Source organism: Nomascus leucogenys, chromosome 5 (assembly GCF_006542625.1).
Source record: "Nomascus leucogenys isolate Asia chromosome 5, Asia_NLE_v1, whole genome shotgun sequence".
Classification (NCBI taxonomy): domain Eukaryota; kingdom Metazoa; phylum Chordata; class Mammalia; order Primates; family Hylobatidae; genus Nomascus; species Nomascus leucogenys.
Window position 1 is genome coordinate 71,951,100 of NC_044385.1, and position 22,033 is coordinate 71,973,132.

Consider the following 22,033-nt stretch of genomic DNA (forward strand, 5'->3'; position numbering starts at 1 on the left):
AAGCAGAAGCGTGGTTGCCAAGGGCTGAGGGGAGTGGAAAGGGGGAATTAGTATTTAATGTGCATAGAGTTTCAGTTTTGAAAGATGAAAAAGTTCTAGAGATGAGTTGCACAACAATGCGACTATACTCACCACTACTGGTACATTTGAAAATGTTTAAATGATAAATTTAATGTTACATGTTTGTAACCACAATTTAAAAATTTTGAAAAAATGAACCCTTGGAGAAGTTTCTTTGTAAAATGAAGAAACCTTTGGTAATGTAACTAATCACCTTTTTGGTTTTTCCATAAATATATCTTTGAATTTTTGTATATTGGATTTTCTTCAAGCAAAGCTTGCTTGTAATGTGGGTGTGGGAGATGCAAGTGGGCAGTTATAGTGTCTGTGGATCTGCTGACCCTGGTCTACCACACCCTTCCCATCACAAAAGCATAGTCATGTGGAACTGGGGCTGTCTGGCTCATAAAAGTCTTGAGATACACAAAAAGGCTGCCATTAAGAGTCTCAAGAGGTGAATAATCTGATAGAATTGAGACCAGAGGAGCTGAGCCTTGTGGTCTTGATGCGGTTTCTACACTGGTATAATAAAAATATATATTTGGCCTTTGTCCCTGGTTCCTGAAAGAGAGCTCCTAAAATCCTTGAAATTTCCTGAGTGATGGGACTATCTTTCTTTATTCATAACGAGGCCCTTTGGAACACACCTGAGTTTAAGCTACTGAGATGACTGTTGGAGGTTAGAGTGTGGTTGCCAGATGAACCCACGTAGAATTAGATTAGAGAGTTGGAACTTTCAGACCCTCCACCTCTGGGAAAGGGAGAGAGGCTGGAGACTGAGTTCAGTTATCAATGGTCAATGATTAAATTAACCATATTTATGTAATGAAAACTCCACAAAAACCCTTTAAACAATGGGGCTCAAAGAGCTTCTGGATTGATGAACACTTTGAGATGCTGGGAGGGTGAATGTCCAGAGAGGTATGGAAGCTCCATGCCTCCCCATCCTCAATATCTTGTCCTATGCATCTCTCCTATTCAGCCGTTTCTGAGTTGTATCCTTTATAGTAAAACTGTAATAATGTAAAATATTTTTCCTGAGTTCTGTGAGCCATTCTAGCAAATTATTGGACCCAAGGAGGGAATTGTGGAAACCCCTGATGTGTATAGCTGATCAATCAGAAGTACAGGAGGCTCAGATTTGTGATTGGCATCTGAAGTGAGGTGGGATTGTGGGACTGAGCCCCTAACTTATGGGATCTGATGCTAATGTTATTGGGCAAAAGGGGCTTGATGCCTGATGCGCTAGAAGCCAATACTATGACACTGGGCTTTTGACAAAAGAAAAGCTTTATGTTGAAAGTGAACTCCAAGAGATAGACCAGGGTCAGCAGATCCAGAGACACTATCCCTTCCTGCTCGCAGTCCCACACCCACATTACAAGCCAGCTTTTAATGAAGAAAATCCGCTTATGGTAAAACCAAGGAGATGATTAATTACATTACCAAAGATTTTTTTCATTTGAGTCAAGGAATCTCTCTGTGCTGTCATTAAGGCAGTATTTTTATTAGAAAAAGTTCAAGGGGTGGATTCTGAGATTAGTGGGTGATTGGTGCAAGGAAAGGGGAGGTCTGGAAAGTCCTTGGGCATGCACAGTTATTTCTTCATGTTAACTCCTGAGTTGCATGTGCAAATTCAGGGGGAGTTAGTACAAAACATGTGGTGGAAATTCGGGCTGTGACATCAGCAAGCTTATTCTGTGCAAACTCCAGTTAGCCATCTTGGTTCCAACCAATTTCAGCCAGGTTTTTCTTGATCTCACAAATGGAGAGAGTTTCAGCAGCTTGTTTCTTTTCTTATCTGTTATCTGGCAAACTCAATAATTTCTGTTAGTTACTGGCTTCTTATTTTTTGGGGCACAGCTTCAGTTTCAGCTTTTCAGCAAGCTATTTTCTTATCTGTTATCCTGTAAGTCCAAGAATTTAACCACTGATTTCTTTAACTCTTTGGGGCATAGTTTTAATTCCCCCTGTTCTATGTAAATTCCTCAGTTGTGAGGGATGAGAGGTGACAACTACTCTAACTTCTTCCTGCTGACTAGGGATACAAGTCTGGGCCTCAGAAATGAAATTGTTTTGCATTAGGTTGAAGATGTTCTCTAATATCTGGTTTAATATTAACATTTTGTATTACTAGTGCATTGGTTTCTTTTTTTTTTTTTTTCTGTCGCCCAGGCTGGAGTGCAGTGGCACCATCGGGGCTCACTGCAAGCTCCGCCTCCCAGATTCACAACATTCTCCTGCCTCAGCCTCCTGAGTAGCTGGGACTACAGGCGCCTGCCACCATGCCCGGCTAATTTTTTGTATTTTTAGTAGAGATGGGGTTTCACCATGTTAGCCAGGATGGTCTCGATCTCCTGACCTCATGATCCACCCACCTCATAGCATTGGAGACAGAATTTGATTACCAGATATCCGACAATAAGTATTAGAAATAGAGAAAGTCCCATTTTTAGTATAACCCTAGAGCACATATTGGATTCAGTGTGAGATCCAGGAAACTAAACCTAAGAACCAGTTGGCAGCTGGTTCTTCTCTAGAAATGTGTTGTAACCAGTCAACTTGCTATCTTATTTTTCTACATGTATTTCAACTTCAGGAGATGTGCTCATGTAAATACAACATGATATGTTAGCTACTATCCAAACTTCTCCCTGCTCTAATGTGTAGTCTAAGGTTATTCTGTTATCCATTATGATCCTGGCTGAAGAGCCTAAAGATTTTTGTTGGTTGGCTATGGCTTCAACTGCTTCATTTGCTAAGTTACCTAGAGTGATTGACAGATTTCTAATCATATGTTCATGATTGTCTACTCCCCACCATGGCAAGAGAGTCCTGCCAAACATAAGCCAGAATCCATCTCCTTGGTTTGCAGGTAGGGTTTGTCTAGTCCTGGAAAATAATTTTAAGGAAATAGTCCTGTCTTGAGTAACACTGGCAATATAAATAGTAAAGGAAGTAGTTAGATAACCTAATAGACAAATACCTCTCATGCACCAGCTGTCAGCACATTCATAAGCCCATGGGTGGTAGACACATTGAAAAAAAAAAGTATATCCAGGAGGTGCACATAGGGTCCCTGACAAATGATGAAAGTTAAGGCTTTGGCCTACTGGTCAGAGACAGGTGTGTTATATATAGTTATCTTTTGAACATAATTTCTCTCTCTCCAGTACCCCATTTTTACCAAAGACAAATCATTGTAGGACCAATTTGTATATAAAATAAGTTCTAGTCTTATTATACCTGGCCTGATTATTTGCATAAAGTACAGCAGGAATAATGATTCACCATATAGGCTTTTGTTTTTAAATAGGCTTTGCTGGACCTTTTAAAATAAGGAATCTCTGACTTTTAAAAGCCTTGAGATCAGTCAAGCCAAAGATTTGCCATCAGATTGTGCCTGTAATACCTGCATGAATGGATGTATTATTCCTCTCTTCTCAGGGTCCCAAAATAGGTTGCTGGACCTGTCAGAAAGTGACATTCTTTACTTACTGCAAGGACAGAAACTTTGTAAAGGAACCTTATAGACAAGCTACCAGGCCAGTCTTTTTAAGGGTCATTTTTTATTGGTGCTTTAAAGTTAGCCTCCATTCCGGTCATACCTAAAAACATGTCATTCCAGTCAAAGCCTTAGTGAAATAACCAGTGTCTCCAATTGTGTTCTATTACAAAAGAAAATAAATTTTTATTGAAAACTAATGCAAATAGTATATTGCCACAAATTGAGAATACTCACAAACAGCTTCCAAGTTCTGGAGAAATCAGAGAGAAAGGTAAATGCCTCAAATTTTTGTTCACAAGAGTATATTTTATCTAATGTGTTGTAAGTTAAACATGGTTCAAAAGGAAAATGTTTTCTTGACTCAGGAAAACAAAACATAAAGAGATCATCAATGTTTCAAATGAAAAGGTCATAAAAGATCTTTTTAGTCCTCTATCAGTTCAGTCCCATGTAACTAATTCTTGTTCAGTTTGATGTTGGGTTAGCAATTCTCATGCAACTTTTTAATCAGAGTCCTGGAAGACTTCCTAGTCTGATGGAATTATCTCCAAAGTTATCAGAAATCTGTATTTAAGAGTACTTGTCAGAGTCCTTTCCATGAAAAGTAGTTTGGGTTTTGGCTGATTGGAAAGCTTTTTAGAGAAGAATTCAAAACAATAACTGTGGATTACAAAAACTTAGCCATGGTTAAAATCTGATAAAAGTTCTCGATTGTCAAGAAAATTTAGTTATTTCTATTATATGTAGCATTTTAAGATAACCAGAACCATGATTGACAGCATAACATCAGGACCATCTGATTTTTATAATAATGTAATCTTAAGAATATTTATATTAATTATATATCTATACAAATATAACTTTAAAAAATATTTGACATATCAAAATTATGACTGATAGCATGAGATTTTTATAAATTTATGTAATGCTTAGAACATTTATATCAATAGCATACCCATAAACATAACCAAAAGAAGATCTAGTATTATTTAGCATTTGATAGTGTCTCCCATACAGTTTTACAAAATAAATCCTACCAAAGATGTTAAATGGTTCAAAACATTTGATCAAAACAGAACTACAGGTCATTTAAAAATAACAGTTATTCATTTAACTAGCATGACAGTCAAAAGACCTCAAAAGTAATACCGAAAGTTACATGGGAGTTTTCCTGGTTATATGAAATAATTCAGACATATCATAAAGCCAAGAGTATAAAATTATATTACATTTGAGGAAAACACTGCTTTTCTAAACTTTTAAGATAAATATTTTAGCATTATGCCATAAGAACAGCATTAGGACTGGGGTAAAAAGTTGTAAGAGTTGATGAACAAGTTGAAGAGGAGTGTTATCATTCCAGCCAAGCAAAAAGATATATTTTTTTTCAACGGGAAAAAAACAGAAGATAATGAATGTGATCTGCAACTTATATGTAACAAGGCACAGGAAAAGTTGAACTTCTGAGATATAAATCTGACATTTTAATTTTAGAATTTAAACTCAATATTTCTTGCAATATCATTGAGAGCAAATCAATACTTCAAAAACTTTTGTTGCTTTAACCAAAATTTTTAGTTTTGTATTGGCGCATTTTTAATATTGCAGCTAATTTTAATAAGACCTTATAAACAAATCTATTCATTCTCAATTCATTTTGACTGCAAGGTAAGATTTCTGTAAACCTTTTATAAGCTCTTACAATTTGTTTTATTTTCATTCTTTCTCAACTTTTTATATTTATTTAGTTTTATCTATACTTTTTTTATTCCTTCAATTTAAAACAATCCTTTAGAACCTCTAAACTAGGCAAAATTACTTGCCCTTAAATGAAAACCATATTCCTGTCTTCTTGTGTGTTTACCAAAAGCACATCCTATTTTTCGTATACATTCTGCAAATAGAATTGTTTCTCTTGTATCTAGTAGTTTCAATTACATATATGTCACAATATTAACTCTTAATAATCCTTATTTTAGGGATTTTAGGGAAGAACCTAGGAAGTAAGAAATCTTGAATTGTCTGCAATATATCAGTATTTTAAGATAAAATATTACAAGTATTTTATGTATTTTAAAACCATGTTTTAATCTTTAGAAACATTTCCTTATCTATTTCTTAATTAGAAGTGACCCAGCTGCTCAGTAAGTAAAGTATGATAGTAAATATCATAACTTTAAGATTTTGAAAAACACAAGAATTTCATTTACAGACATTTATCCCATTTACATTTATCTAATTTATTTGTTTTTAACAGTTTATCTAGATTAGTTATGAGAACAGAGACATTAGACAAAGCTAGTCATCATTTTAAGTTACTTCCTTGTTAACCATTTTACAGCTTGTGAATATCAGGTGTTCACCTAAGCAAGAACTTTAAAGTGAAATACACAGATATTTTGCTGATAAATCAGAGGATTTCATTGTTTTCATTAAACCAACAATATTAAATTAGTCTTATTTATCAAAAGAATCACATAAACAAAGATTATTCTGTTTTGGCCGGGTTTGTAATTTCATAACTTTTTGCCAAACCTGGACATCTTAAAATAACTAGCAGATGCACATATCAGCTGACCAGTAAACGCAGGCAAAAATACATGCCGACAACTCTGAAGACATATCTATTTTTATTTTATCAATAATTTTAATTTATTTTTATTTTCCAAAGATTATTAAAGTGAAATGAACTTGAAAAGCATTTGGGCTTATTTATTTATCAGTACTCTCTTATTTATAAGCTAATTTGGTACCCTATAGACACAACATATAACATAATGCATGTATATGTGTAAACAAGACAGTTGGATATAACTTATTTTCCTGATAAAACTGGAATCTGTTCACATGGCTAAATTTTATTTGCCCTGATGAGCAAAGCAGTTTCCATGGCACTTTGATTTTAAAAGACCTTTCATTTTTTTTCTTCAGCCAGTAACCTGAAACTAGTAATACCATGAACAGTAAGTTTTATTTCAACACCAGCAGAAAAGTCAGCAGATTCAAAGTAGTCAGGAAGAAAAAATAAGCAAAAAACTTAGAAGACTACATGGTAACTCTTTAAGGACAGAAGAAGAAAGAGGGATTGACTGAAAATGTTTTACATGTGCCATTTTTCTTCAGGTTTTCTAGTGTATGGAGTTGCTTTGTTCTAATTGAGTGTGCAGGAGTCTGGAGATCTCATAAGGCTTCTGCTGTAGCCATCACAGTCTTCAACCTCTGTTAAGCCAAATATTGCTACACAGACCAAAAATACAGACAGACCAACAAAAATCAGAACCAGACTAGATGATCTCAGTGGCTGTAGCTTTTTAGTATTGCCTTAATTCTTTGGGACTTGAACATACACCAGATTTGGGACTCTAAACTGACCAGAATCCCCCTTGGGTAGGACTCAAATCCACAATCCTAGACAAGGGTGGGACTCTCATCCATAATCTTAAACCACAGGATAGGACTGGAACCCACAGTCGTTATGATGAGTTCAAAGACAATTAAAAGTACAGGTGGATATTAACAAGGTACTCACCAGAAAGATGTCTAATCCAGAAGCAATTTATTTTCCCAAAAGAAAAGTGCCAAGGGAGCCTGAAGTGCCATGGTGGAGAAGCAGGGACCCTATAGTCGAGCCTCTGGACACACTGGTCTAGGTGGCCACTCAGGATCAGTGAAGGGGGCCTGCACATCACTAGGGGCAACAGTACCTTGGACAGGCTGTTCGTCTCACCTGGGGTTCTAGTTTGTTATCAAGCAAAAGAGGCTCACTGCCCAATGCGCTAGAAGCCAATACTGACACCAAGTTTTTGAAAAAAAGAAAAGCTTTATATTAAAAGTCACCTCTGAAGGAGACAGGAGTCAAGCTCAAATTTGTCTCTCTGTGCTGGCATTAAGGCAGTATTTTTATTAGAAAAGGTTCAGGGGGTGGATTCTGAGATTAGTAGGTGATTGGTGTAAGGAAAAGGGAGGTCTGGAAAGTCCTTGGGCATGCACAGTTATTTCTTATGTTAACTCCTGAGTTGCATGTGCAAATTCAGGGGGAGTTAGTATGAAACATGGTGGAAATTCAGGCTACGACATCAGCAAGCTTATTCTGTGCAAGCTCCAGTTAGCCATCTTGGTTCCAACCAGTTTCAGCCAGGTTTTTCTTGATCTCACAAGTGGAGGGAGTTTCAGCAGCTTTTCTTTTCTTATCTGCTATCCTGAACTCAAAAATTTCTGTTAGTTACTGGTTTCTTACTCTTTGAGACTTTCCAGACCTCCCGTTTCCATCCACCAATCACCTACTAATCTCAGAATCCACCCTCTGAAACTTTTCTAATAAAAATACTACCTTAATGTCAGCACAGAGAGACAGATTTGAGCTTGACTCTTGTCTCCTTGGGAGTTGACTTTCAATATATGTTTTTCTTTTTTAAAGAACTTAGTGTTTTAGTATTGGCTTCTATTGCATTGGGCAGTGAGCCCCTTCAGCTCTGTAACACTAACTCCAGGTAGATAGCATCAGGATGAAATTGAATTGTAGGGCACACAGTTGGTGTCAGAGAATTAAGGAATTGAGTAGTGTCAGAAAACACCTCAGAATACACTTTCTCCCTTGGTGTGGGAACAGTTCAGTTTGTGTATCTTTCTTCTTGAGTGACCCAACTCCAAGAAGATGCCACTTCTGGAGAGAGAATAGGGATCTCAACTTAGCCTGGCAGTGAGAATACGAATGGCAGCTGGAATGACCCAACAGGGGGCTAATGTTTGGGCTATTGTGTGTGTCACACTGACCCTGACCAGCCAAGTAGTCACAGCCCCCAGAAGCTCTTCCTGTCTGTCAGATGCCTCATTCCCACCTGTGATGCTCAGAGAGAAACCATGAGCTCTGAAAGACACCACACTGTTTTGTGATGTCACCTCTGGAATGTTCTGAGTGTTTTGGTGACCAACTTCTGCATCGGACCTATACCTGGCAACTCACATTGGTATGGCTTTTTACTTGAGATAGAAATAATCATCTTAGACAGGGAAGCAGGTACAGCTATCTCCACTTCAAAGACTTTCAAAAGCCTTTTACATCAACTATAATATCTAGCTTAATATCTGTTCAGAGATTGATAAACCATCATGCCAGATATCATCTACACATTCTTTCAGACTCAGACTTTCATAATTGTACATAATTGACAAGAGGGAAATAAATGAGTAGAAAGTTCTGTGTGTTTTAGGCGAGCAGTTGAGGCCCAGAGGTTGAGCTGGGAAGCAGTAATCTTCTTTTCTCTTTTCCACAGCACTCAAGGCCAAATTATACAAGAAAAAGAGATACCAGACCTGAAAGCCTAGAAATTCCAATCAATGTGGTTCCATCTCAGGTAGGGATAATCATAGAAGGATGTAACCTATCAGTGTTAGCCAGAATAACCCCCCACTTCCTCCTTCAAAACTCTAGCAAGAGATTGTAGAATAAGCAGAGATAGTCGGGGCTTCCGATTCTAGTTTGTGTTGGGTGCCAGCAGGCGGTGTGCTGGGGAAGGCCACATAGCCCCTCTAGGCCTTGGGTTCTTTTTCCCACGAATGAGGTGGCTGGGTCAGATGATCTGGTAAGAACTTCCAGTCCTATCATTCCAAGTTTCTATGATACTCTGAAGTAACCCAGCCTTCTCAAAACGAGATCTTTTGGTGCTTAGTGTTGTGCAATCACTCTGGATTTCTGGGGGAGAATTAGAACTGGGACTTGGAATCAAATGCATAAGAATGAATCCATGAGAAGAAAACCTCATCCGTGGACAAAGGGGTACAGAGTTATCTGGAGCTGTCAAGAGAATTAAGTCCTGCTATGCACCAAAGACAGATGTAGGGGCCATGGGCATAGATGCTTTTGTGGTCAATGAATTGGTGAAGTCCTTACAGGCTACAGAGTCTCAGGTCTCCTCCTGCCTACAATCAGCTGTTTCCTTAGTGGAGTCCTCTTGATTGAATTGTTTCTACTGCTGCTATGTCACAAAGGGGTGCCTTTGCTTTCTCCAGAGTCACCTAAGGCCTCATTGGAAGACCAGGGCCATGCAACCAGAGGGGTTGAAATGTAGGATGGAGGAATCCAATGCAGAGGTAACTATCTGAGAGCTCTGTCCAGGGATGTGTAGGAGGAGGAGGATTGACCACTGGTGGGCCTTCCATATATATAATTATAACAATCTAGGCAAGTATGTTCAGCGGGAGGCAAAAATATGGAAGAAGAAAACATCCTGGATGTTTATTTTCACATTATCTTTATAACTTTGTAATGAACAGTCACTTTTCTATTACTTTTAGCTCATGAATCTTGGCCAGAATATATGATAACTTCCCCCTGATCATTCAACAGGATAACAAGCTGTAGGAATCTTTTTGGGCCTGATTCTTTCCACCTGAAATACGCAGGGAGTTGTATTGGCCACTACTCCCCCGAGAGTGTGTATTACTGCTGTGATTCCTCAGAGCCCATATAAACTTTATTTTCTTCCAGAATCCTGGGGCCCCTCAACTTTACATGCTTTGAAAGTACCTCAGATGGCTGAATGTTCTCTGATAGGAACCCTCAGTAATGTTGGCAAAGTTGGTGTTTAAGAAACTTGGTCAGGCAGAGGATGCCAACCTAGGGGTGGGTGTGAAGGAGGGGATAGGATTTGAAAGAGTAGCGGTCATGTGATAGAGAAATTGGAATGATGTTTCCATCAACACCCACCGCAACTTTCTCTCCCCAACTCCCAGAAACAGCCCAGCAATCAAGGAGAAGAGAAGGTGGTTTAAGACAGCTCAAGCTTGTCTTGGGGCTGCCTACTTCCTGTGCTGGAGGACCTGGTGCTGCTGCTGGGGTCTTGTGGGACAGAGTGGGTAAAGAATGAGAGGATATCTCCTGTCTGGGCACATGTACCTCACATGGGCAGATGCAGCTTCATGCGTACACCTGCCAAGAGGGCACAAGCCATGCACCAGGTTTTGGACACCTGTCAGGATGCTCAAGACTGGCACTCTGGGGGACAGGTGTGGGTGTCTACAACTGGATGATCTGAACCAAAATACCACCAGGCCTGCGAGAGGGACCAGTGTGCTCACTCTGCCTTCCTAAATGAGATGGCGCATGGCTTAGGGGACAGGGTTGATCTGGGAAGCAAGGAGAGGAAGAAATATTGACTGAATGTTGGTGCGATCGTGTGTCGGGCACGGGGCCAAGCAAGTGTGAGGTAGAGATTTTACAGGTACAGGAACTGGCAACCCCAGGAACCCCACTAGTAATAGCAGAGCTGGAGGAAGGGGCTTGAACTCAAATCAGTGCCCATGTTCTCTGCTATACTAGGGCACATGCTACTAAGCTGGGCCACGCTGCATCTTAGCTCTGTGGTTCTTCTCTTGCTTTTTGGAGACGGAGTCTTCTCCCCACATCTTAACCACTCATCTCTGGGCTTCTTATTTTGTATTTGCCCAAAGCTGCTCTATTCTGGGACGGAGTCCACTTTCCATTTGTTTCAGAAAGGACTTGTGGCAGCAGCTCTGTCTCCAGAAACTGCCTCTGGCTCCCAGCTCCCAGCCTTGCTGTGCATTTGAGCTTCTCAATTACATTGCAAATGCCTGTGATCACTACTTGTTATCACCCTTAGGTCTTTTCAGGACTCATTGATTTCCCGTTTTTCTTCCTCACGTTAAATATTTGTGTTTTCTGATCTCTTCCCCTCCAGCACATTAACTTGCAAGCCATCAATGTCATTTCCAGCCCAAGCTAGCTGATCTCCTGGTTCCTTTTGTACGTAATGATTCAGTTCTCACAGACTTTCGCGTTTCCCCAATGAACGTGCTCTGTGAATTTCATTAAGGCATTGTTTACTCCTAGATCATTAATGAAAGAGCTACACCAGGTCAGACTGAGGCTCCAGTAGCACCCTCCGGTGCCTCCTTCATCCTTCCCAGTTGCCTTTTCTCCTTCCCCTTTGTTTGGGCTTGTTCCTCAGAAGCAGTGAATTCCTGCTGACGGCACCTGCCAATTTGAATTCCCAGGAAGATTTCAGGAGAGTCTCTGTTAAACAGTATGCAAACATATTACATATGATATCTTCTTTATCCTCTTTGCTGTTAACGTTGTAATTCTATCAACATCAATCACATTTACCTTGTGAATTATCCTTTTACCTGTTAGTATTTATTAAAACCACCATTGACTTTGCCATGGTACCAGGGAGCTGAATTAATTTAAAATAACGAGACATAGCCTTGTCATCTCATATGAAAATCAGTAGCATGTTTGGCTTTTCCTTCCAGAATCCTGGGGACTCTCAACTTTACATGCTTTAAAAGTACCTCAGATGGCTGAATGTTCTCTGATAGTAACCCTCAGTAATGTTGGCAAAGTTGGTGTTTAAGCAGGCTTGGACTCTATCAGCAGTGTTTGGACATCTTTTCTGGGCTGTGGTAGCCACATTTTTCCAGGGGTGGAAAGACATCAGTGTGTGTCAGCTAAGCCTGGCTAGTTGCTGTTCAATCCCATCCCCAAACTCTTTGGATGGGAAACCACAACCCCAGTAATTCTACCCCAGAAGGTCCCACCCAGAGAGACCTGTTGCTACAAGTCCTGTAGCACCAGTAAGAGATTTTGATGCTTTCACTTCCCCTTTTCCCTTTGCCCTTTGGCCTTTGCTTTTTGCCTCCCTTCTTTCAATTGTCCCCTTCCCCCATGTTCTTCACTTGCCACCAGGTTGGTGATCTGACAAAGACACAGTTGTGGCGGATTTCAGGCATTTTCCTTCCAGGACCAAGGAGGGTGCCAGACCTAATGCTAACGAAGAATGCTAAGCAAGAATTCCAATCCACAGGTGGGACATCAGGCTTCTGTAAGGGCGATGTTCGTGTCCACAGCCCTTCCTGGATCCCTGGCACTAATGCATCATTGGGTTACAGCTATGAGCACATTTCCCCTGAGGACAGAGTCTCTTGGCACCTTTCTAGCACCCGACGGGAAGGCATGATGAGCCCATAACCAACTTATTCCTCTTCTGCATCAGCTACATATCCCATTCCTCCATGAAGAAGCCAACCTTTTTCTTTCCTACCTACTGGATCTCTATGTGAGGGCATTTCCTAGAGACCAGGAAAGAGACAATCTTTTTTTTTTCATGATCAGTTGCACCATGCTACACAGGCTGTACCTCCCAGGCTTAGGAGAATATTACTGGGGTATTCTTGGGGCTTTGTATTGGCATAGACCTCTTGTCAAGGGCTAAAGCATATCAGGGCAGGTTAGCTTGGCCCATGAAACCAATCCAGCGATACCACTGGTCGAGAAGTCCTACTGATAAGGAACTGGCTTCTAACATAGGCCAAGGAGGTCTGGAATCCTGGAACTGCATATGTTTGCTGAGCTCAGATGCTTAGTTTTTGGGTAGCCCTTTCGTGAAGAAATATCCTCCACGTTGCATAGCGCTTTAGGCCGGGTATGTTTAAACCTTACCAGTAGAACTGACCATCTGTTTAGTCTTTATGACAGCTTGCCTACCACTTTCTTGTCCTCTTGGAACCCCAGGAAGTAGGCAGAGCAGCCATGTTTAGGCTTATTTTAGAGGTGGCATTCAGAGAGGCAAAGTGACTTTCTCAAGAGCAGTCAAAGGAAGGACTTTTGAGCCCAAAGTTACTGGAAATATAGGGCCTTTACCCTTGTTGGATTATATATTCAAGATGATGAAATGGACCACTAGCATGCTTGTGTGCAGGGGGTGGTGGGAGCTTCCTCTAAGGGAGTACATGGATGAACCTAGGGGTTTGTGGAATTCACGTGAGGAAAACTCCATGCTTATAGATTTTACATCATACCATAACAGCTTTGCCCTGGGACTATTTTAAAGTCTTAAAATATGAATGGAAATGAGGATATAGCTTTATCAAATACACTAAATATGTTAAGATAAAGAAATGGCCATTTTTGTAGGCCAAAAATGGTAAAATGTTAACAGTTTCTATGGTTCAACCTAGTATTTCCCCCCAATCTTTCAGTGTATTTTGGTTGATTCAGTTATTGCCAAGGACTCATTAAGCCTCCACTGCATGTGAAATTTGCTTTCTAATTCCCAAGACTTGGGATGTCACAAAAACAAGGGATATGTCACTGTGCTTAGATAATTGCAACTTACTCATATGGGGAGAGGAGAGGCCTGGTTGTAAGAGAACCATTGCAAAGTAATGATATTAGCACATGCAAAATAAAATGTCTGAGCATTGTGAAGTGCTAGAATAAACATGGAGTTTGGAGTCAAATATCCTCATTTTAAACCCTGGTTCCACTCCTTTACTAGCTATGTAATCTTATGCAGAATCATGCCAGTTCTTTTGGGTAAGATATTACATATGAATACAGAAATCAATTAGCATATAACCTGACACATTATAGTCACTCAGTGTTACTTTTTTTCTTGTTCTATATAATCTTTCTCTAAAGAAATGCTAAGCAATGTCTCTTCTAAAAGCCCTTGCAGGTCTGCAGCTCTTTATAAACAAAGAAAATGTTCCAAGTCTCCTTTTATTTCTGAACAACGAACCCTCTGAGAGAAGTAGGGCAGATGTTGGTGAGGTTGTTATACAGGTTGTGCACTGCAGTAACAGTGAATAGCACCTTTTAGAGTTGGGCATTTCAAAAATATATGGGTTGGCCCTGATTCATTCATGTCAACACCCACATTTTCTAGGAACTAAGGCACAGAAATGAAGTGACTTTGTAAAGGTCATGCATTCATATAGTGCAGAGCCAGAACTCTCTGGAGATGTTATCATTTCTAGTCCCCTATTCCCCACACCTTGCTGCCTGCGTTAATGCTTCCTGCATTTTGACTTCTCTCATTTGCACCAAAAGTAATTGGTGCTATTCACTGATTCTTCAAATCAACTGGAAATTCCCTGAGGGCAGGGTCTGTGAGCTTGGAACACAGTAGATGTCAAATTAATATTAGTTGATTCACTGACACTAATGTAGGGGAAAAATTGGTGCAATAACATCCTGAGTGGGTACATGACTAGGGTGAAGAATTTTCACAAGGCCAAGAGCTTTCCTTTAAGGATTAAATCCAGCTAGCTCTGATCAGGATCAGAGAAATGTCACAGGAAAAAAACAAGTTTGTCCTGGATCAATGTTCTCCTGAAGTTCAATCATGATCCTTGTCATGTCTAAAAATGCCTGTGTATTTAATATAGGTATGTTTTCCCATTACTCATTAAAATAAATATATGACTACTGAAAAATTTTTAAATGTTCTAAGAAACTAAGCCATGAGGAAACACTGGACTTGACCACTTTCTTGGTCCTGTCTGAGAATAGGAGGAAAGATAATAGGACTCAGTCGTTGGAGAAGAATTTGGTTTCCTGTTGAGAAAGTAAAGGGGACTTATTAGTCCATCAGCATTTCCTGGATTAGGTGCTGTGGGCATGGAACAAGAGAGGGCACAAAGCCTGCTTGGGAAGAGTTGGCCATTTAGGGGAGAGGACGAGGTGCCAACTAGGTTGGTAAAAGAGGGCTGCTGGGGCCATAGTAGTGCCAATTTACAAATGCGAATCCACTGGACCAGAGACAGGCCAAGAGAGCACTTAGAGATAATGACTCTTACCCTTCATTTTACAGATGTGGAAACTAAGGTCAGAAAGTGAGTGGATATGAGCAAGGTCACCTGAATGTGTGAATAAGGACCAGGGCGCAAACACCCAGATTGTCCATGGCTAGGTATCCACCACATGTTAAGGTTTTGTTTAGTGTATTTCTGTTGAGGGGATGACAGAATGTTCCTTGGGTACCCAGTGTGGAAGGTGGATGTAGAACACAGGCAGCTGAATGCCATGGGTTAAAAGCCATCATGGCCAAAGATGGACAGGTAGAAAGCATCCATGATTCCTCTTTGGACCCTTAGTTGGATCAAGAAGATTGCCTCTCAGGCTGAAATAAAACGATCGTAAAAATGAAATGAGAATTGGGGAAATTTGAACACGGGCTCAGTATTCGCAGATATTGAGGGATAATTGTTAAATGTTAAAGGGGTGATAATGGTATTGTGATTCTGTTAAAGAGACACATATTTATATATTTGTGGATAAAATGACACAATGTCACTTTGCTTTAAGATAACCTAGTGGTAGGGGAGTGGTTGTGGAATCAGGTTGAGGCCTGGTGAAACAAGTGTGGCCTTGATTTGATACTTGGTGAAGCTGAGTGATGGGTACATGGACATTTATTAGACTATTCTCTCTCTTTTTGCGTATGTTTGAAATTTTCCATCATATAAATTGAAGGAAAAGATATCATGTTCCCCAAAGTACTGCAAGACTTTTGATAAATCCATGGTGGTTTCCCATGTGTGTACTTCACACATAGAAGGTCAGGGAGCCAGAAGTGGGTTTGTGTCTTAGCGAAGGAGCTAGTGCTGGTTATTTAACTTCTCTGAGTTTCAGTTTCTCCATCTGTAAAATAAGAATAGTAATGACATCTTATATGTCAGTGTGGTGAGGATAAAATGAATTTAGTAGGTAGAATGCTCAGCTCAGGGCCTAGCATGAAATTGAGGCTCAATATTTGTTTCCTTCTTCCGTATTCTTCTCAGGACTGGGATGCACATGTTGACTAAAACCACATTTTTCCATGTTGATAGCTTCTGGAGTCAAATCCTGCTGAGATAAAGTATTAGATCTAGTGCAAGGATGGAGAGGACCTCTTAAGGTTCAGTCCTGCTGGGCGCGGTGGCTCATGCCTGTAATCCCAGCACTTTGGGAGGCAGAGGCAGGCAGATCACAAGGTCAAGGGATCGAGACCATCCTGGCCAACATGATGAAACCCCATCTCTACTAAAATACAAAAAATTAGCCAGGCGTGGTGGCACGCGCCTGTAATCCCAGCTACTCTGGAGGCTGAGGCAGGAGAATTGCTTGAACCCGGGAGGTGGAGGTTGCAGTGAGCCGAGATCATACCACTGCACTCCAGCCTGGTGACAGAGTGAGCCTCCATCTCAAAACAACAACAACAAAACCACCACCACAACAAAACATTCACGCCTTATTGACTTTGACTAATCTTCCCAGAAATCCTGGATCTCAGGACCTTAAACCTATCAGAAAATGGTCCAGGTTATCCACAGTGAGGTTCATTCTGATCACAGACAGCTACAGGAGCCAATCTGCTTTCCCAGTTGAGAAATGTCAAAACCAGGGAGGCTGAACTTTTTTAAACTAAATAAAATTCCGCTTGCAGAATGCCCTCAAACCCTTGCTATCTGGAAGATTGAACATATCCTTACAAAGTTAATGACGTGCTTATTGCAAAGTTAATGGCATAGAACTGCATCTTCTATTTATCTAGCTCTTTAAGTTTTAAAGAATTCTAACCAACTTTATATACCATCAAATTGTATTTCTCTTTCTGCATACACACACACATATATATAATGTAGCTAGCCTGACTTGTTTTTTATTTTCTCTATCTGTACAGTTGTGGAAGCAACCTAAGACATAAGGAATTGATATCTGGAGAGCATTTTGATATACTCTGATGAAGTACTTTTGGTGTATTTGGAAGTAGCTATCATGATCTGTTTACTTAAATTCATTGCTGCAATCATCACCTCTTCTCCAGTGTGCATTCCACCTGCTCACTTCTTTTTGAATACATCTTATAATTCTTGCATTAGTGAAATCTACTTTTCTTGATAACAATACCTTATGGTTCTTTGGCACTGTTGGTTTTAAAAATAGTTTTGCATTCATTATCTCATTTAATCCTCACAACAGTGTTGTGCACTAAGCAGGGCACACATTATTTCCATTTTACAGGTATATTTCATTGACTTTTCAATGTTAGAAGGTGCCTTTAAGATCATGGAGCCCGACTCCCTCTTTTTCACTCGTGAAAAGTCTGGGTCTCAAAGAGGATAAGAGAGCTCTCTAGTTTCAAAGTGCCCATCAGTGACAAAATCAGGATGAGAATTCTTGTGACCTTTCAGTCTTTAATGCTGGTGCAACCCTCACCTAAGCAAATTGCCTATTCTACTTGACTTAGATCTGTCCTAACCACCTGCAGCCAGGATCACCTGAGGGAGCTGGTTAGAAATGCAGATTCCTGGGCCACACCCCCATCTGAGTAAATCAGACTCACAATGGGAGGCTCAGAAATCTGCATTTAAAACTCAGCGGAGTTATTTTTCTACACTGGAACGTGTGAAAGCTACCAGCTCATTGGAGTTAAGCTCTGTGGATCTGAGCCCCATTTTATGCTGTGGTCTTGAGGTCCATGGCCACCATCATGAATTCCTCAGGGTCCTTGACTGGCTTTATCACCACATGTTGAACGCTCACTGCTCAGTGATATGTCTGGGATGGTTTTTCTTTCTTTCCAAAATTATTAGTTAGACTCTGCTTTGAGTCTAGCATTGCGTTGGAAGCTGGGGTGAATGTTTAAGGGGCTGCTAGCAGAAAAGACTCAAGGGTGGCTAAGAGTGAAGGATATGCCCAGATGGGCAAGAGAGAAGGCTGGGCTGACCAATGGCACCGCCATTTTGGACACAGCAATTTGGGTGGCTGTTTGGATGATTCATTCTGCTTCTCTGCTCATGCTAAGTGTGAGTACACACCTGTGGGTGGTGGCCCTTGAGAACAGTGTTTGTTCCTCCTTTAGGGTGACAGAATGTGCCAGAGCCCATGCCTAGTGCTTTTGTACATTACCTTTTTTAATCCTAAAAATGTCTCTAATAGGCAACGAGTATGTGCAATTATCCCAGTTTGAAATTGTGGAAATTAAAGCTCAAATAACTTGCTCAAATTCTTGTTAACATAAGTAGTGAGGCAAAGACTCAAAACATTTGGTTGACTCTAAAATCAATGCCTTTGACCGCCATAATATATAACTATTTCTCATTATTCATGGATTCCATATTTGTGAATTTGCCTACTTGCTAAAATGTGTATCCACCAAATCAATACTTGAAGCACTTTTATGGTAATTCTCAGACATGCACAGAGAGGTGAAAATTTGAGTTGTGTGATGTTGAGTCCCAGCCAAGGAGCCTTCTTGTTTCAGCTCTCAGGCTAGAAAATAGTGTCTATTGCGCAGTCTATCTAGCGCCACTTTTTTTGTTTTGCCTTCTTGTGCATTTTGTTGGTGATTTTGCTGTTAAAAATGGCTTCCACACCATTCCAAGTCAAGTGCTGTCTAGTATTCCCAATCACAAGAAGGCTATGCTGTGCCACATGGAGAAAACACATGTGTTAGAGAAGTTTTGTTTGGGCATGCGTGACAGTGCTGCTGACGTGAGTTCGATGTTAATGAATCAACAATACGCACTAAATGAGGTTATGTATTTCTTGGTTGACAAAACTGTGACCACAAGCTCACAGGAACATAGCCCTCTATTTCCTGTAGGAGCAATGGTTCTATATTTGGTAATTCAGTATTGGAAATGACTTCATAGAACAGAATTCACTGGAATGACAAGGATCGGCCACATTTCCTTGTGACGACCCCAAGAAGCAAAAGCGCCCACTGTGGCCAGGCCAGACAATCAGACGGGGCTTATTTGGGGATGTCCTGGCCCCTTACTTTGTCAGCCAGCCCCGAGTGTGTCAGTCCCATCGTTAACGCTAGGCTTTCCCATTCTCTCCCGCAGAGGGGCACAGCCGAACCCATCCCGAGGCTCCACAACTTGTATAGCATCCCTCGCTGCGCGCAGCAGGCCGCCCTGCCCCGGCTGAGCCGCAGGATGGCGAGCCAGCACTCCTACCCGCTGAACCGCTTCTCCTCCGTGCCTTTAGACCCCATGGAGCGCCCCATGTCCCAGGCCGACCTGGAGCTGGACTACAACCCACCGCGGGTGCAGCTCAGCGACGAGATGTTCGTGTTCCAGGACGGGCGCTGGGTGAATGAGAACTGCCGCCTGCGGTCTCCCTACTTCTCCCCATCCGCCTCCTTCCACCACAAGCTGCACCACAAGAGGATGGCCAAGGAGTGCATGCTGCAGGAGGAGAACAAGTCTCTGCGGGAGGAGAACAAGTCTCTGCGGGAGGAGAACAAGGCCCTGCGCGAGGAGAACAGGATGCTTCGCAACGAGAACAAGATCCTGCAGGTCTTCTGGGAGGAGCACAAGGCCTCGCTGGGCCGGGAGGAGAGCCGGGCCCCCTCGCCACTGCTGCACAAGGACAGCGCGTCCCTGGAGGTGGTGAAGAAGGACCACGTCGCCCTGCAGGTGCCCTGCGGCAAGGAGGACAGCACCCTGCAGCTCCTCCGGGAGGAGAACCGCACGCTGCAGCAGCTGCTGGAGAAGAAACAGGCCTACTGGGCCCAGGCAGAGGACATGGCTCCCCCTGCCGAGGAAAGCAAGCCCGCCCTCTCGCCCCACGAGGAGCCCTGCAGCCCCGGGCTGCTGCAGGACCAGGGCTCCGGCCTCTCCTCCCCCTTCGAGGAGCCCAAAGGGCCCCCGGCCCGGCAGGAGGACTCCAAGGAGCTGGGCGCCCTGCGGCAGATGGTCAGCAACATGTCCGGGCTCTCCCGGGAGGAGGAGGCCAAGGCGGGCCGGGGCCTGCCCGACGGCTGCCAGCCCCTGCAGCTGCTGAGGGAGATGAGGCAGGCGCTGCAGGCCCTGCTCAATGAGAACTGGCTCCTGCAGGAGGAGAACAGGACCCTGCAGGTGCTACGGGCGGAGCACAGGGGCTTCCAGGAGAACAAGGCTCTGTGGGAGAACAACAAGCTGAAGCTGCAGCAGAAGCTGGTCATTGACACCGTGACCGAGGTCACTGCGCGCATGGAGATGCTCATCGAGGAGCTCTACGCCTTCATGCCAGCCAGGAGCCAGGACCCCAAGAAGCCCAGCAGGGTCTGAGGCCTCCGCTGTGCACCGGAACGCCGAGTTTGGGACACCGAACACTGGGCAAAAGAGAATCCCCTGCCTTCCTTTGTCGTCTTTGCCTTCCCCAACCAGTTCGTACCTATTGAAAAGCAGCGTTAGCAGCCTTCCTAAACTCAGAGTATTAATAAATGTGTGAGGAGGGTGGGGCCAGTTGACACCGGCATGCTGCCTTTTTCTTTCTTCTTCTTTTTTTTAAATAAAAGATAGACAATATTTTAGAGCAGTTTTGGGTTCACAGCTAAACTGAGCAGAAAGTACAGGAAGTTCCCATAGACTCCCGTCCCACAAATGCATAATCTCCTGCATTGTCACCATCCCTCCAGAGTGGTACACTAGTGACAGTCTTTGAACCTACGTTGACACATAATTATTCCAAAGTCCGTAAGTTTGTATTAGGGTTTGCTGCTGGTGTTGTACATTCTGTGGGTTTGATCAAATGTATAGTGACATGTAGCCACCATTGTAGTACCATATAGAGTATTATAGAGTATATGTAGTACCATATAGAGTATTTTCATTGTGCTAAAAATCCTCTGTGTTCTGCCTATTCATCCCTCCCTCCCCCTCCAGCCTCTGGCCACCACTGATCTTTTTCACAGTCTTCATAGTTTTGATTTTCCGGAATGTCATATAGTTGGAATCGCCAAGTGTGGAGCCTTTTCAGGTTGGCTTCTTTCACTTGGATATGCATTTAAGTTTCCTCCATGTCTTTTCATAGATTCAGAGACAGCTAATTTCTTTTTAGCACTGAATAAAATTCCATTGTCTGGATAGATCCCAGTTTATCCTTTCATCTACTAAAGAACATCTTGCTTGCTCTTAAGACAATTATGAATCTGGCTGCTTCTCTCCTTTTTTCCCCTGGTCTCTTCTTTACCTCTGCCTTCATTATTGTCTCTGTTTTTCTCCTTCAGTTCTTCCTTTTTTTCCTTAGTTTTTTCTTCTTCCTCTTCTCTTTCTCCTATCCTTCTTGCTCCCTCATCATCTTCAATTTCTGGGGCTATGGGGGTGGGGGTAGGTCTATGGGGGAAGAGATCACCCTAAGCCAGGGCTTTTCAATTGTGCCATTATTATCCTGGGCTGGATAAGTCTGTCCTGGGGGCTGTCCTGTGCATTGCACAATGTTTACCAGCATCCCTAGCCTCTACCCACTGGATGCCAGTAACAGCCACCTGGCTCCCAACTGTGACAACCAAGTATGTCTCCAGACATTGCTGAATGTCCCCTGGGGGACAAATTTCAACACTACTGTAGGTTTCTCCAAGTACCATTGATTGAAACACAAGTCCTAGAAATACACTGAGAAAATAAAGGTTTGCACGAGGAAATGCTGCTAGAATCCCCTTGGGCAGATTCATAATCATACTCTGACTTAAAGGTCCTAACAAGTCCTACAGTGAAGTAATCTGCTTATCCTGGGTGAACCCCTAATTAACCAATTTTATGTGATCTTGAAATCTTTTTCTGTGTTTTCTCTGTTATTCACCCAGTTTGGGAAGGAGTGCCCTGTGCTCTCTCTAACCCCAGGCTCACTTCCCTACCCCTGGATTCCCTCTACTTACTCATAGTTCACACTTACCAGTTGGCTGCAAG

The 22,033-nt window shown here is 42.0% G+C and overlaps 1 protein-coding gene across 3 annotated transcripts; it reads left to right on the forward strand.

The window, feature by feature from the left end:
• The first annotated feature begins 8,343 nt into the window (after nt 1-8,343).
• Nucleotides 8,344-20,599, forward strand: CBY2 (chibby family member 2). Of its 3 annotated transcripts, none has more exons than XM_003270053.4 (3): nt 8,344-8,535; nt 8,842-8,922; nt 19,205-20,599. In XM_003270053.4, the coding sequence occupies exons 1-3, from the start codon at nt 8,461-8,463 to the stop codon at nt 20,411-20,413; spliced, it is 1,365 nt and encodes a 454-aa protein (XP_003270101.2). In that variant the 5' UTR covers nt 8,344-8,460; the 3' UTR covers nt 20,414-20,599. The 3 variants fall into 3 exon arrangements, with proteins under 3 accessions (XP_003270101.2, XP_012362318.2, XP_004088176.2); XM_004088128.2 differs by lacking the exons at nt 8,344-8,535; nt 8,842-8,922 and adding exons at nt 8,539-8,585; nt 9,578-9,658; XM_012506864.2 differs by lacking the exon at nt 8,842-8,922.
• Nucleotides 20,600-22,033: the final 1,434 nt, after the last annotated feature.